Genomic DNA, 15831 nt, shown 5'->3' with positions numbered 1-15831 from the left:
AGATTTCAACACGCGGGCCAATGCACGAGAGTTCATAGAGGAAGCTGTCAAAAAAGCCAACAAGAAGTACAAGTGATCACGTGGTGCTCCATACCGCACGCCTACCTTACATTCTGTGGCTGATGAATGTAAGGTATCAACTTGTTCTTTTAAAACTATGTCCATGTACTATGTTATGACTGCAACCCTTTCGTAGTCTAGTATTTAGTGGTGGCATGTGAGTGGCATTGAACATATTTGTAATATATGTGTGGATGTGAACCTACTTAGGTTTGACAGCAGCTACGTTTATGTTTCAGTACTATTTATGTGTTTGTGGTTGGCAATACTAGTTGGGTGTTTTAATGTGTCTATGATGCCTGAAAACATGGCAAATACAGTTGATCAGACACGGTTAGTGAAAGTAATCATTCTGTTTTTTGTTATTTTGGGAAATTGCATGATATATGACATGGCAACTGCAAGATATTTGACATGGCAACTACATAACATATAACATGGAAAACGCAGTTTATTTAACATGGCAAATGCAGTTCATAGAAAATGGCAACTGTAGTTTTGTGTCACATGTCAACTAGATACCATTCCACATGGCAACTGCATTTTGATTACACATGGCAACTGTAGGTAATTTCACATGGCAACTATGATTTTTCATGCTTATAATGTACCCAGTTGCCATTTTTCAATAGATCAACATGTCAAAAAACAGAAACAAAATGCGTGGTCTAAAAACAAAAAATATGCACGATGGCAGATTCAGTAGAAATCACATAGCGTATTCGATGGAAGCTGCATGGCAGATTTAGTAGCACATGTGTGGCATACATGCCATTTCTTTTAAATCCTGTTGTTCACCAACAGTCATTGTCGAATTTTTAAAATCCTGACCATATACCTTACAAAAAATGTCACCTGCACATAAGTTACAATCCTCCACAATTGCTTTTATGGATTGCCCGCCCCTTTCTTTGTTTTCTTGTGTTTTGCTTGAATTTCCAACCCCGATTTGTATCATATCTCTTTTGGACGCCCTTTTGTGATGGAACGGGGCAGGTTCCTGACCTGGGTTTGCGTGCTTGCTGTTCCAGACCCTACCTTCAAGTTTTTAGATGACGGGCCCGTGGACGAAGGCACACTTGAGGTGCGGGGGAACCTGTGTAAGGCTTCTTCAGCCTTCCTCTTTTTGATCTCATCAAGCTCTCTTTTCAGGGCTTTCCTGTGTTTTTCTGCCACCCTCGTTGTCTCATCGCTCTTGCATGCTTCATCTATTACTTCAGCATAGTTCTTGGTCAACACAACGTGCCTCACGCCTTCCATGGTTGCCTCCGGTCTCTCGTCATGCACAACCAACACTGCATTTAATGTTTGTGGCCCCAACACATCGTCAGTGTCCCAAGTCCATCGCCGCCTTATGAAATGGCGGGGCAATCGCGTGACCGCGTGCATGTCCATTACTTTCAGTATGTGACAGCACACAACCATGTCGCGTTCGAATTTGCAGCATTGGTAGTAGTGTTCGTCTTCGTTTATCGTTGCCTTCACATAGTAGTTCATTCCCTTGTCCGGGTCTTCAAGTTCTGAATCCGACATGCCCAATAGTGAACACACCTTGAACGTATGTTCGTTCACTTGGTAAGTCGTGTACATGCTGGCACGCTTTATTTCTTCCTGGAATCTGCATGTTTTTGTGCTTTTGTTAAACTCTTATACGATGTTTTGTAGCACCTTATGTTGAGGTAGGTCGTAACATAGCAACACGTATATCTAAAACCAATGATGGCATGGAAATCATGTTCGTTTTTCTACATCTATTTCTTGTGTTTTTTGTTTCCACATGGCAACTGCACGATATTTTTCACATGGCAAAATGCATAACATTTTGAATTGGCAAATGAATTTCATTTAACATGGAAAATGCAGTTTATAAAACATGGCAAACGAAGTTTTGGGCCACATGTCAACTACATATCATTTTTACATGGCAACTACAGTTCAACCCACATGGCAGTTATAGTTCAACCCACATGGCAACTACAGTTCAACCCACATAGCAACTACAGATCATGCTACACTTTTTCAATGGATATTTTCAATAGATCAGCAAGTCTAAAAAGATGGCAACTGTATTGCATTCTATATGGCACCTACTATCTTCATGCTTTGTGCAAATAAGAGGGTAACATAATCGACTTACTTGTTAAAAAATGTGTTGGTATATATCTTGCTCATCTGCCTCTCCATTGGCAAATATGTTAGCAATTTAGGCTGCTTGAGTGCGGTGTTCGCTTCTTGCTGTAGCTTAGATACCAGTATTTTCTGTTGCAAAGCTTTGTATTGCTTGGCAAACTACAGCAATGAGTTTCCAGGGGTCACGTACCGCTTCAAAACAACGTTGAACCCCTCGCTGCGTTGCGTAGTCTGCAGAAATGGGAAGAAGCACTGCATGAAGTAGGCCAGCACCCAGTACATTCGCTTCTCCCACAGGCCAGTAAGTGTCTCGTTGTCTTGGACTTGGTATGTTTCAATCATAGCCGCCCAACTCCGTTCAAACTCCTCCACCGTCAGGCTGTGGTCCACGCATAACTCGAATGCCTTGTGCAGCTCTAGACGGTCAGCAATAAATGGTCCTAGCGTCTCCTCGGCCTTTTTAATAATATGCCACCTGCGGTGCCTGTGCACTGCCAACGGAAAGACCTCCCATGTGCCTGCACGCATGCTAAAATCCTAGTCTGTTATTATGTTCATCGGAGCAAGCTCATCCATGCACTCCAAGAAGGTTTTGAACAGCCAAGTGTAACCATCCGTATCTTTGTTACGAACGAGTCCACAACCGAGCTGCAATGATTGATTGTGGTTATTTATTCCTATGAATGGAGCGCAGGGCATCTTGTACATATTAGTGAGATATGTCGCGTCGAATGATATGCAATCACGGAAATGTTTGTAGGCCCTTCTTGCAGCACCATCCACCCAATACATGTTTCTGACACGGTCCTCATCGTCCAATCTTATCCTGTAGAAGAAATCAGCATCTGCTTTTGCTTTCTCTTCAAAGTAGGCTATCGCGACTTATATGTCAGCCAACCTGCTCTCTATACGGTACTTTGCCTTTAGGTTTGTGAGGTCTGCTGGTATGTAGGGCATGCTACTCAGTCTACCATCTCCGTTGTGGATCAGGGACGATATTTGGACCATTGTTGACGAACCGACATTACAATCATGTAGCAACTTTACGAATTTCTTCTTGAGGGGGCTGAATCCTGTGTGGGCGCTCAGAAATTTTACCAAATCAAACTTCTCTATGAGTTTGTGGTTGTGTTCGTCGAAATAGTCGGTGAACACCCACTGTTCTCCATCTGCATTTAGCTTACACCGGATAGGGCATTCTGTCTTGACAATGATACCTCTCTTTCGTTCCGGCACGACAGGGGCAACACATTTCCCCTTCTTGTTCCTTCGTGCCTTGTAGCACCTTATCTCACCTCTGTTGTACTCGTTAGTTTTTTTAATTTTCCTATGGTATTCGGTGTTCATCGCAAACCCATGGAACATTGCATATGTCTGGTAGAATTCCTTGGCATCTTCAAATGAATAAAATCTCTGCCCAACATATGGTGGCTGAGGTACCATGATTTTTGATTGCCCATCTTCTTCATCCCCTTGTGCTTCGTCATCAGTTCCATCATTCACTTCAGTATTGGCGGCTGTTTCATCTGCTTGAGTGTTGCTTGTGCTGGTGTGCAAAGGTGTGCTTGTTGGCATTGCTGAAATGATTGCCATTTCTGACACTGATTCTGCATTGTTTGTGGCAGGACTGTTGACTGGCTGGTGGAACGCTTCTTTCATGTGCTCAGAGGTTCCCGCAGTAGATGTCCCCGCGCCGCTGTTGATTGTAGTCGAAGGTCCTGTCAAAAAAAGGTACGTGTGTAAGCATTGCTTGAATGGCATGTTTGTTGTAACAAAATGTAGCAACGGCATCTGATTTGGCAAAATATCATTCATACAGCAAGCCATGACATCTGCATCTGGCCATAAATGGCAATTGCAGTTTTTGAGCCACGGCAGCTACAGTTCAACAACCATGGCAGCTATTGTTGCCAATGCATGGCAACCAACACCCTTTATCATCAAAACATGCATTCTAGGTGCACGTGTCCACTTGGTAGCATTTTTGTTGTTTTCCGCCACCACCGTGACAAATCCATTTCCCCTCATGCTTTTCCACAAAAGCAAATGCACTATTGTTTTGCTACTTCACATATTTTTTACCTTGTTGTGCCGCATGTGCTAACCGCATCTGGTTTGTCATTGCAACTTGATGTGCTCTATCTGCAATAGCATTGGACTGCAACTATGAAGCTTGCCATGAGATGTTTGTCGGTATGGTTCCACCATAACAACATGTGATCATTTAGCAGTTGGTCAATGCATGCCAACTGCAGTTTGTACAACATGGCACATGTAGTAGTTCAACCATGCCACACAAATTTTTGTTCACACTTGTCATCCACATTTGTTTAGACACATGAATCATATTTGATTAGGTATGGCAACTACAATTGATTTGACATGGCAACTGCATCTGTACAGGCATGGCACTACATTGGTCCACGCATGGCAAATGCAGTTGTGCATGCATGGCAACTGCACCTATTCAATCATGGCAAATGCAGTTGTCCAGACATGGCAACTGCATTTGTCCTATGTTCATTCTCCTAAACCACTCTTCACAAATTCACTTCATTCGTCTCACCTGTGTACGACGTTGATGGCAGGTACATGGTTGCCACCTGTTGCCACGCGCTACATGAAGGCCCTGCGTTTTTCCATATAACTCGTAAGCCTTTGCCATCTTTGCAGGTTTAATTTCATGTCGACACCAGTATGTTTTTTTCCATACGTGTTACCTTGATTTGCCACATTGGCTACTTGAAGTTGGTCGCCTGTACATCTGTTAGCGTTTGCGCCCTGTGCCTGCAATTGCCATGGCATCCCCATGTGTGTGGTTGGGTCATAAGAACCTGCGAAAAATGACATTGTAGGACATAAGTAGAATGTCATCTTTCTCGTCACAAATATGGCAACTGTCCCTTTTTTGATGATGCATCGTACCGATGTTTGCGTACTGCTCTAATAGTGGCAGTAACAGCCCTGTGGAAATGAGTTGATTGTACTCTGCTGCATCCCAAGGGGGCGTTTCTGGCCTTTGCGAAAACTAAAGATCAGTGACGTCTTCATGATTCATTTTTCCTCTCTTTTTTCCCACTTTGTCTTCAGTCACTACATGAACAAGAACGCATCAATATCCGCAAAATGCATTCTTTCTGTTTGCACATACAAGAAAACACGGCAATCTTATCACATTTCTTGCATAGACAACCAACACATCATGACAAGTAGGACATGTACTTTCATTCTCTTTTCTAAAATCTGGATGTCAACTATCATTTTCGAACCAACGGCAACATCGAACATAATATGATGGCAACTAACAACACTATATTGTGGCAGCTGACGGCAAAGATAGGTGGCAACTAACATCAGAAACATGTGGCAATTATTTTCCTCCCTCTCTATGCACCACCCAAATCCCTCCTTTTCTTCCCCCTTGTTTTTAGTGATTCCTACGTATTCTTATGCATCAACTACTCGCACCAACCCAACCTAGAAGTTTAGCTCAACTCTAGGATAGAATATGGCAGATCTGGTGTACTTTGGCGGGCAAATTTGAATACACACAAATCCGTGGTGTGTTTGTCATGACAGCGTGGATCTAGTCGCCATGTTCGTGGGCAATCTGCAATTTCATTTTTCTGGACAGAAGAAGGACGAGAAACAGGAGGAGAATGGAGATCGACTTGTTAGCTCGTCGTCGCGGGGGTGGGGGTGGCGGTGGAGGTGGGGGTGGGGAGGCGCTAGAGATCTGGTCTGGTTGACATGGCAACCAGAGAAGGAAGACGATGGAGGTAGGGGATCGAGAGGTAGGAGACGACGGCGGCAGGGCGGAATGGGGTTGGAAGGCAGGCCGGGACGACGGGCACGTTAGGTCGTGCGGGCAGCGCGCTCGATCGCCCGGACGTGTGGGCGATTGTGCCACACACCGGACGTGCGGGCTGTGACTGGGTGCGCCCGGACGCCATCGTGCGGGCGGGGTCGTCTCCGTGCCACACACGGCGTGCGGCACAACCCCACTAGATGCCACACGTGTGGCAATCATCGGCTTCGTTTTTTAATACTACATTGGCAGGGTCTTGAACTGAAAGCCTCTTAGCTCATATACTTAAGTTAGTTGCTTCAAAAGTCTGAACAAGGGAAGAGGAAGAGAGCTGGACACTATACTCACACATAGCAACCTTTGGCGATGAGTTTGTACTAGAAACGAATTTTTGGCCGGCCCACCAGGTGCCGACTGCCGGAATCAAACCGGCACAAAAAATGGGGCAAGACTTTGACCAGAGAATCAATTCCCCCGCAGAAACTTGTGAAAGTTTCCAACAAAACAAGCCTCGCCACTTACTGCTTGACTTACACGAGTCTTGGCATTCGCCCTTCGCCGGAGTGCCACGGCAACGTGACAACGACGGGCGGGCGGACGCTGGATTCCAGCCCAATCACCGGCATAAACAACGCCGTGGAGAAGGCGCTCGCGACGATCTCATCTGACAGCCACTTCCCCTATCGTGGACTGGCCGGCCGGGAGCACGAACGATTCAGAGCCGCTGGACCGTCCAAATGGAAGCTACCGATTGATTTAGCCAGAGAGGAATCGTATCGAGCGCATCACGGGAATCCATCCGCTCCTCGCTTTTGTCACCGGAGCGAACGATTCGAGACGCGATCTGCCGCCATGGACGGACGGACGGAGCTCGGCCACGGGAGAAGGAGAAGGGGCCGAGACGTGGCGAAAAGCGAGGGATGCCGTTGGTGGCCTCGTGATCCACCAACCTCCTCGCTCGCTCGCGCGCTTTGGAACCATGGCCCTGCTGCTCTGCTCTCCGTGCCTGCCGCCGCTTTTCGTAGCCTGGTCCAGCCACGGACAAGGGACAAGCGACGGAAGAATCCAAAGCTGTTTTCTTCCGGCGCGGATCAACGAAGCCATATGGACGGAGCTTGCGCTTTGTCTCGCTCTACGTTCTCGCTAAAACGCCCAAGTTTCTGCTCGTCGTGTTGGGGTTGCAGGGCATGTGCCATCTGCACTCGACCAGTTGGTCCTCTCTGTCCCAACACCCTGTGGCCATGGCGGAGACCAGCCCGGCCGGCCATTGGCGGCGTGAATGGACGTTTGTGCGGGCGGGTGAATGGCACAAGAACTGGATGCTGAATTCCACTAGGGTGCCGGAGGAGAGACCATCAGGGATCACGGAATGCGCTCAAGCTTTTGAATAACTTAAGAACAAGTATGTAGTAAGGAAGGATTATAGTACCACCGTTCACTCACTCCTGCTGTTTAATGGCACTCACTCACTAATTTACATACATCAACCTTGGGATCGGGAGGCTCCTCCTACGCCCGCCATGGAAAGCTCTAACCGCCTCCCCTCCCCTCCCAAGCCGGCACCACCGTCCCGTCCCGCCGCAGTCTCTGGAGCGCCGCGCACACCAGCACGGTGAGCGCCACGGCCGGGAGCCGCCCGGCGACCAAGCCTACGAGGACGACCACGGTCACAGCTGCCAAGGGAAACCCTCCTCCTCCTCCTCGTCCTACGCCAACGCCGTCCGCCACCGCGACACCGGCCGGCTCCTCGATTTCTATCGAAGCGCCGTTGTTGCGCACCTCGGCGCCGCCCATGCCGCGGAGAGGGCCCGATGAATCAGCGGATTTGATGCCGGCGCCGTCGCCGTCGCCCATGATGCCAAGGCGGAGACGGCCCGATGAGTCCCGCGATCTGGCAGCGGCGGTCTCCCCCTTGGCATTCGCTTGGCTGCGTCTGCCGCGGCGAGAGTCCGGGGGATCCGTCGCCCTGGCAATTGCATTGCCGCCGACCGTTGAATCCGCTAGGCTGACCTCGCTGCGGAAGGAACTTGACCGGAAAGAACTTGACAGGGAGCCCGAGTCCTTGGCAACCTTCCGGCCTCTCTGCAATTTTCGGGGGATCAGCTTCCTCCACGGCGACCTCTTCCTCGGCTTCGGCTCCCAAACGCACGAATCCTCGCCGGCCTCGCTCCTCTCGTCAATGCCGAGGGTGGAGGCGCTGAACCCCCTGCCGGAGTCGGAGAAGCTCGATCCCAGCGGCTCCGGCTCCGCCTCCAGCTCCCGGATCGGCGAGACGTAGCCGCGCCCGTCGATATCCAGCTCCGTGGTGGGCGCCGGGGGCCGGGGCCGCCGTCGAAGCGAGGACGCCCTGACGGATTCCAGCAGGAAGAGCGAGAAGGCGGCGACGGTGACGGCCGCAACCACCTTCCTGCTCCAGATCACGAGGAGGGCGAGGGACGCCACGCCGACGAGCGCGAGGAACCCCAATCCGAGGCCGGCGGCTTGGCCTCCGGGGCGGCAGACGGGCTCCGCCCGCGGAGGATCGGGCCCTGGCTGGGCCGACGGCGGGGAGACGGCGGCCGGCGGGGGCGACGGCGGTGGAGGAGAGGGAGGCGGGGGAGAGGGCACCGGGGAAGGCAAGGGGGGAGCGCCGCGCCTCTTGCGCCTGCCGGAGGAGGGCCCCTGCTGCTTCTTGAGGCGGCCATGGTTCTTGACGAAGAGGTCGGCGAGGGAGGTGGGGAAGCCGGTCTGGACGGGGAGCGGGCCGGCGCGCGCGGGGCGGAGCGCGGAGATGAGGCGGCCGAGGCGGCCGGCGGGGCGGTCCTTGGGCGGGCTGGGCATCAGCGGCGGCCGGCGCCGGCGAGCATGGAAGGGCGCCGGGCCTCTGCCGCTGCCTGCCTCTGCGTCCGGCCGGCGTTTGGTGGTGCTCCGGGTGCTCTGGGTTGGTGACCTTTTTTTGGGGGGAGTTGGAATAGGAAGGAAGAGGAAGTGGGAGGGAGGGAACATTTTTGTTTTGTTTTCCGTGCGTTTCTTGTTGGCTTCTGGTCTAAGAATGGGAGGTGTGTTTACCTGTTTTTGCAACGGAAGAAAAGGAGTAGCTGTTTGGCATATGCTGTATTTTTTGGGTCATCTAGATACACTCGTTTGAGCGACAGTTCATTCTGGACGAAGGCTGTTCTTATCTCACACGATTACGCCCGCGATTTACCTGTCAAAATAAATTCTAGGGATTTATTTGATATACACGCTTATTTTGGTAAGCACTTGTTGGCTTTGCCAGTGAAAACATGATTTTATTTGGCAAGTCAATAAAAATAGGACAATTAAGATGTTTCTTAAGAAAACCGGAGATAGAATTAAAAAAAATATCAAAAGGGAGAACCCAAATGTTATAAATCTGACGCTAGATTTATAGCAATTCGGAGCAAATGCATTAGCTGCCATCAAATGCTCTATACGAATCTGAGCGCAAGTGCGAGTGCCCCCTCATAAAAGAAACACTTTTGTTGTGTATCAACCACAGGGAACGAGCTCGTCTCCTTTTTCCTCTATCCTTATCCCTTCACTCTCAAATTCACTCACTTTCCAATTCAAAAAGGAAAATCTCACTCACTTTTCTCTCATTGCTAGTGTGTGTGTGAGAGAGAGAGATGTTGGTGGCCGATAAACACTTGCTCACCCGTGCCACGTGAGATCCTAGCCGGGATCAATGTAGGCGGCTGGCGGTGGAGCTCGGGAAGGCGATGAATCGGCGGATCTGGCGAGGCCGCCCTCAGACCCGTCGGCGGCGCACAGCGAAAGGAGCTCCAGTGACAAAAGCAGCAAGGCAGTGTAGCGGGTTATATGTGGCTAACGCTTGGTCCCTGCGGTGGAAGAAGTCATCGGCAATGGCGGTCAGTAGGTTGCAGTGTTGCGGGGAGATGAAGGGGAGGTTGGACGCGACAACCAGGGAGGGGGGGGGGTACCTCGGCAGGCGGGGTGCTCGAGATCGAGCAACGACAGTGAGGAGAGCGGCTCGAGCACGTTGGGGGAGCGTCTCCGTGGTGCGCGGGCCTGCGCAGGGCCTCCTTGCTAGTGTTGGCTCCGTTACCTGCAGGTAGCACCTCACTCCCTCGTTCCCATGCATTGCTGCTTGCTAATTTGTTTGCCGCATCATGAAGCCCCATCTCATTTTTTAGCCACAAGATGCTGCCAAATCCAACAATGCTCTGCATCTGATGATACCCACTTTGCTTCATATGTTGCATGACCCCTTTGTTCCATTTTTCATTTTAATTTTCTCAGATTGCCATGTAATGTCCTTGGAGAGGTAGAATAGATTTTATGATTACAAACCCACTATAATTTTGTTTTTTATCAGTAAATGCATGGCAACTTAAAGGATATGTTGTCATGATGTGTTGGCATGGCAATTAAGAGCATATGCAATTTTCTTAATTTTAAAGATGTGTTGCCATGACAACTAAAATCTTATGTCCCCATGATAGCAACTTTTGCTTTGTCTTGCCATTTTTCAATTCGAAGAATGTTGACATGGTACTTAAGATGTTTTTTTTTTGCCATGGTATCTTCAAATTTGTTTTGCCATGGCAACTACAAAATATGGATCACCGCAACATAAGATGCATTTCTCATGGCACTGTCTTCTTTTAAAATTTCCATGTGGTAAGAGAAACAAGGAATCTTAAAATTTGTTTCGCCATGATAGCAACTACCATTTTCATAATTTACTCGGATGCATGATGGTGATTTTGTGTGTTTTACTCTTCTTTCTGATTTTTTTTGGTAATTCTATTTATTTTTCCCACAACATGGCAAAAACACAATATTTTTTAAAAAGGTAAAAGGTAATGGCAATTGGGCTGGACGACAAAACCTTAAGTTCTTTTTGGAAGAACAAGAAAAAACATTACATGCTTTCACGTGTAAGTAAAATATTGGTTCTTGTTTTCCAAAAGGAGCTAGATGACGGTGGTCGCCTTGCGGGAGGGGGTCAGGATGAGGGGGGATGGGGTGTTGTTGCTAGAGAGGAGGGTGGAGGGGGTCGGTGAGGAGGGGTGTTGTGACTTGTGAGAGAGGAAGCAAAGAGAGCGGAGGTGAGGGGAAGTAGGATCAACGGCCAGAGGCAACTGTATCAAACGGCTCATGTGGCGATCAATCTCACGTCTGGTCCGGTCGACCGACACAAAGTACCATCCATAAATAATACAACATCACGTACAAAATACGCTCTACTCATGATCTCGAAGCAACTTAACATTGATTCTTTTGAAAGAACATACTCCTCCGTCCCAAATTAAGTGTCTCAACTTTGTACTAGCTCTAGTACAAATTTGTATTAAGCTCAAGACACTTATTTTGGAAGGGAGGGAGTACAAAGAAAAAGACAGGGGCAATCACATGGTTGCACGTGGAAGTAAAATACTAGTGCTCCGTTCTTGTTTTCCAAGAGGATCTTGTTGACATATGTGCCTCGCGATCTCGTTAATTATTCGATGTGGATTTGTGTAGTTAGCATAGTGCCCTACTGTATGGTTATCGACAACGGAACATCGTCTATTATATTATATATATCATCTCCAATTTTTTAAGCTCGTAGTGCTTTGTACTTGTGTACGGCGAATCATTCGTTGCTTAACGACATGATCCTGTCGCGACCGTGTTGGATCTCCCTAACATGGTGCGTGGCTCGTTAGCTAGAAAAGCAGTATCTTTACCTAATACTAAAGAAAGTTGGGTTTCTGTCGTCTGTCATCGCTGCTAGCGATTTTGCATAAAAGTACATATGTTTCTGAGAATTCAACCCACGGTCCTATTTTTAAGTGGCTAATCCGAAAAAATGATTCATTTTAACATAAAGGACCCTGCAGTTTTTATTATTCGACCTGCGACCACAGGACAGGCAAGAGGCGCCGCTTGGTTGGTGGTCTGGGCGGCAGGGCGGACGGATCGAGGCCGACGGAGAGGTGGCGGCCCGAAGGGAGGGCGAGCTCCAAGGCGGCGGATGAATGGGCACTCCTCTCGGTCGTCCTCCTCCCGGCCGCAGGACACGCAAGATGCAACTCTTGGTTGGTGGTCTGGGCGGCGGATACGGTGGCTCCGACGTGGATCCAGCGGCGGGGCGGGCGGATCGAGGCGGAGGAGCACGAGGCCGACGGAGAGGTGGTGGGCCGGAGGCGGGGCGAGCTCCAAGGCGGCGGGGTTGTTCCATGGCGACTTCCTTCCCTGTAGAAGACAAAGAAGAGTGACAAAGAGAAGAAGGAGAAGGAAAAAGCCTAGAGAGAGAAGGACAAAGGGGCGGCGGCAGCTGCTGGGATGGCCTGCTCGTGGCATAGCTAGAGCTCCTATCCAAGCGCGGTCGGAGGCAGGAAGGCCGGGCTGCTGGAGTGGGAAGAAGGGGGGATTTGCGAATGGGGAAGAATAGAAACGACTGTGGTTGCGTGGCTTTGCTGTAAAAGTAGGTTTATTATCAGAAAAAATAGTATCACCTCGCTCCTTTGTAATCAATAGGATCAATTTATATACACCAACTGCTTGAGGCATCAACAAGCAGAGGAATGGAACTGAAGAAACAACTACAAGCACACAATCGGTAGCGGCTGCTTGAGGCATCAACAACCAGAGGAAGAAGGGAACAGAACGAAGAAGCACAATCCAATCAGCAGGAGGACGGACGGCCCCTTGAGAAATAGAAAATGTGTATGATTTGGGCTACTAGATTCACTGATGACAGAACCACAAGATCACTTTCATCCCCACATGCACAGCGTCTCCAGCCACCAAAACATCACTCACCACGTCGCATGAGTAACTCCGGAGAGCCACAACAGGTAGTCGGCTTCGAGCTCCTCAAGTTGTAGCGCCTGGCCCTTGGAGCCAGCTCGTGCGGGCTAGCAGCAGCGAGCCCCTGCCTTGCAAAAAACCCGCAGCTTGCGCGCGCAGGTGAGCACGACAGCGCCTCCTTCGGCAGCATCGGAGCGCGCCCGGACGACGGAAGCTTCTCGTAGCAAGACACACTGCCGTGCATCGTCTCCCGTCGACACAGTTGCCTGGCGAATGAAGAAGAGGAAAGTGAGAGGGAGGGGGGAAAGAGGAAGAAACGGGGCGAGAGGTCGAGAGGATAAGATTTCAGCGGTGGGGAACGAGGGGGAGGAAGATAAGGCGTCGCGCCGCAGGACACGTGATGACAGGAAGAGGCGTTTTAGATCAGTGACTTAAAAAAGGAACGGAATATAATCTTGCAAACAAAAAACAACCAACATTTCCTAAAAAAAATACTAAACCTGTTTGCTCTTTCTTTTGCGGAAAATACCTCCGAACTATATTGAAATAAGCCAATGGTACAAAGCACCCCCACAAGAATGAAAATTACAAACAGATCCCTGAGGAGCTGACCACGCAGGTTGAGGGCGCGCCACTGCTGTCGTTGCCGCCGCTCCCACACATAGCCAGCGCGATCTTGAAACCTGCAAACGGACTAAAACACGGACGAGAAGTCACCAGCCTCGGTCGAAAACCAACAGCCAGAAGAAGGAAGAACGGCCATCACTTGACCACGCTGGTAGAAACATAGTTCAGAGGTCCACAAACAACACCTGAAGATACGACGAAATGTGCCGTCGGCATCCAACGATGCATCGCCACATCACACCCAACTCCCCATGGCAAGGTGAGGAACCACCTTACCACGACAAAGAGAGAAGCAGGGGACCAAATTTCCCACATCCGGCTATCACCTCCTCCATGAAGACCACACCAGGAGAACCAAACCTCACCAGACCAACTGATCAAGGAGGAAACCATGTCGGAAGCTCGCCGACTCCGCCACATAGGACCTCGCCAGGATGGGGATCAAACTCCAACAACCTTATTCCACCACGACGCCAGCACCACCACCTCACTAGCACCGCCGGAGACCACTACCCTACTATCTACACGCGTCAGGCACAGATCCAAGCCCCCCCCCACACTCTCCAGCCGCAATCGGAGAGGGAGGAGACCGTCGACTCGGCCGTCAGCAGAGCGAGGAACTTCCTTTTCGTGAACCTGTTTGCTTTTGAATATTAACAAACAAATTTTATATAAACAATCCTACTTCAATGCACCACAATTCTTTCGTTTGGTGCTGGTACAATGCCGAAGGAGACGCTGTCAAAGACATGGATGCGGCTTCATCAATTTTTTGAATTGTGGACACCAACCACAGCGTCGAACATGAAAAGTGTCATCATGAATGAGTCACTAAAAATGTGATGCTTCTTTTTTTACGGTGCAATGCACAACGCATTAAATTGCAGCATACAAAGGCTAAAGGAAATCTTATTTTGAAAAACACGTACAAACGATAGGCACTCACAAACATACATACACACTCACCCTAGAGAGACTCAGCCGACGGGTCTTCAGATTGATAAAGTCACCTCAAACGTCTCACTATCAATGCAAATGAGTTTGACCCTCTGTATATCCCACTAAAAACAGACACACCACTCCTCTTCCACCCAATGATAGTGCTAAGTTGAAGGAGGCGCCAACAAAGGACATCCCTACGAACTTTCTCAACTTGATGCTTCATGGTGCAGATACCATCTTTTTTTTCTTAACCGCGGACATGGTGTGTGTGTTTTTTTTTTTTTTAAGATAAAGAGTGTTTCAGTTTGTTTTCCCTTTCAAAGAATCCACATTTCTATAATATATTCACGCCTTTTAAAAAATTCTCAAAATTCCCCCAGAAATGTCCCTTTTCAAAACATTTAAAATTGTTCACAAAAATTAACAAATATTAATAATTGATTAAAAAACTATGTGTTAAAAATGTTTGTCTTGAAAACATGTTTTAGTTCTAAAAAATCAAAAATTATAAATTGTTCACATTTTCAAAAAATAAATTAATGTTTGTGTTTTTTGAAAAGCAAAAAATAAAACCAATTGATAGACTATTTCATGCACCACTACTCTTCCATCAGATGAAAGACATTAAGGTGGTTTCTTCACGTCCACACTTCATGCTTCAAAAAGCGATAATAGTGTAATCTTATTACCGATGTTAATCAGAACGACATATATGAAATGTCGTGTAATGGCACACAGAGCAAGCTTTACGAATTTTTCTGCCCGTTGCAACACACGGGCATTTGTACTAGTACACGCCAAAACACGGTACGACACCCCTGAATTAATCGGTTTAAATTCCATCCTCGGGGTGTGCGAGCTTGCACACCATCCCTTGCGTCGTCCTTGGTTAGGGCGACGCGGGGTTCCCCCTCAAACCCTAAGCGCCACCGCGGCTGGAAGTCGCAAGGTGAAGCTCGTGCGGCCGACGGCGACAGCGGGGACCTTTCTCGCGGCACCTCGGGGCCAACGGGTGGTGGATCTCGGTGGCGGTCGGCGGTGCTCCGATGCATGCGGTGGCGGGCTTGGCAAGTGGCAGTCTGACGCGTGGCCGCTTGACTCGGTGGGTGGTGGAGCGGCTTGTGGCTAGCCCGCTGCATGCGATGGTAGCGTGGCTCTGTCTCGGCCGATGTGTCACAAGACGGATTGTTCGGCTGTGGCGAGAAGGATGGCGAAAGTCGTGCTTGGATTTTCCTGCCCGACGGCGGCGACTCCTTTGGGCGTTGTCATCTTGTTGAAGGAGTTGTCGGTACCATTCTCGCCTACCTGTCTGCTGCTTCGACGGAAACCCTAAGCCCTAGTGATCGAACGGTGACGTCAATGGTGTCATTTCTCTCTCCTGGGAGTATTATTTTGGACCTGCATTGCTTAGAGCATCTAAAACCGGACTTGGCAAATCCGACCTCGCAAACGCCTGCTGACACGACCGGGCACGCCTCATATTTCCTTTTCCACATACAACT

At 49.0% G+C, this 15831-nt stretch overlaps 1 protein-coding gene and 1 long non-coding RNA gene across 2 annotated transcripts; both read right to left on the bottom strand.

The window, feature by feature from the left end:
- Positions 1-7358: 7358 nt before the first annotated feature.
- On the bottom strand, positions 7359-9004 carry LOC123090593 (proline-rich receptor-like protein kinase PERK2). The gene has a single exon (XM_044511912.1). The coding sequence runs from the start codon at positions 8981-8983 to the stop codon at positions 7529-7531; it is 1455 nt and encodes a 484-aa protein (XP_044367847.1). The 5' UTR covers positions 8984-9004; the 3' UTR covers positions 7359-7528.
- A 2691-nt stretch (positions 9005-11695) lies between these two features.
- On the bottom strand, positions 11696-13145 carry LOC123090594 (uncharacterized). The gene is made up of 2 exons (XR_006442474.1): positions 12773-13145; positions 11696-12202 (listed from the first exon to the last, which is right to left on the bottom strand). It is a non-coding gene; the product is annotated as an uncharacterized lncRNA (long non-coding RNA).
- Between the last annotated feature and the right edge of the window lie 2686 nt (positions 13146-15831).

This window comes from Triticum aestivum, chromosome 4B (genome assembly GCF_018294505.1).
Source record: "Triticum aestivum cultivar Chinese Spring chromosome 4B, IWGSC CS RefSeq v2.1, whole genome shotgun sequence".
Taxonomy (NCBI): domain Eukaryota; kingdom Viridiplantae; phylum Streptophyta; class Magnoliopsida; order Poales; family Poaceae; genus Triticum; species Triticum aestivum.
This window is presented reverse-complemented; position numbering and strand designations above follow the sequence as displayed.

Bases quoted from the DNA above. Each gene is read 5' to 3' on its own strand.
- LOC123090593 (XM_044511912.1), bottom strand. From the start codon at position 8,983: ATGTTCCCTCCCTCCCACTTCCTCTTCCTTCCTATTCCAACTCCCCCC.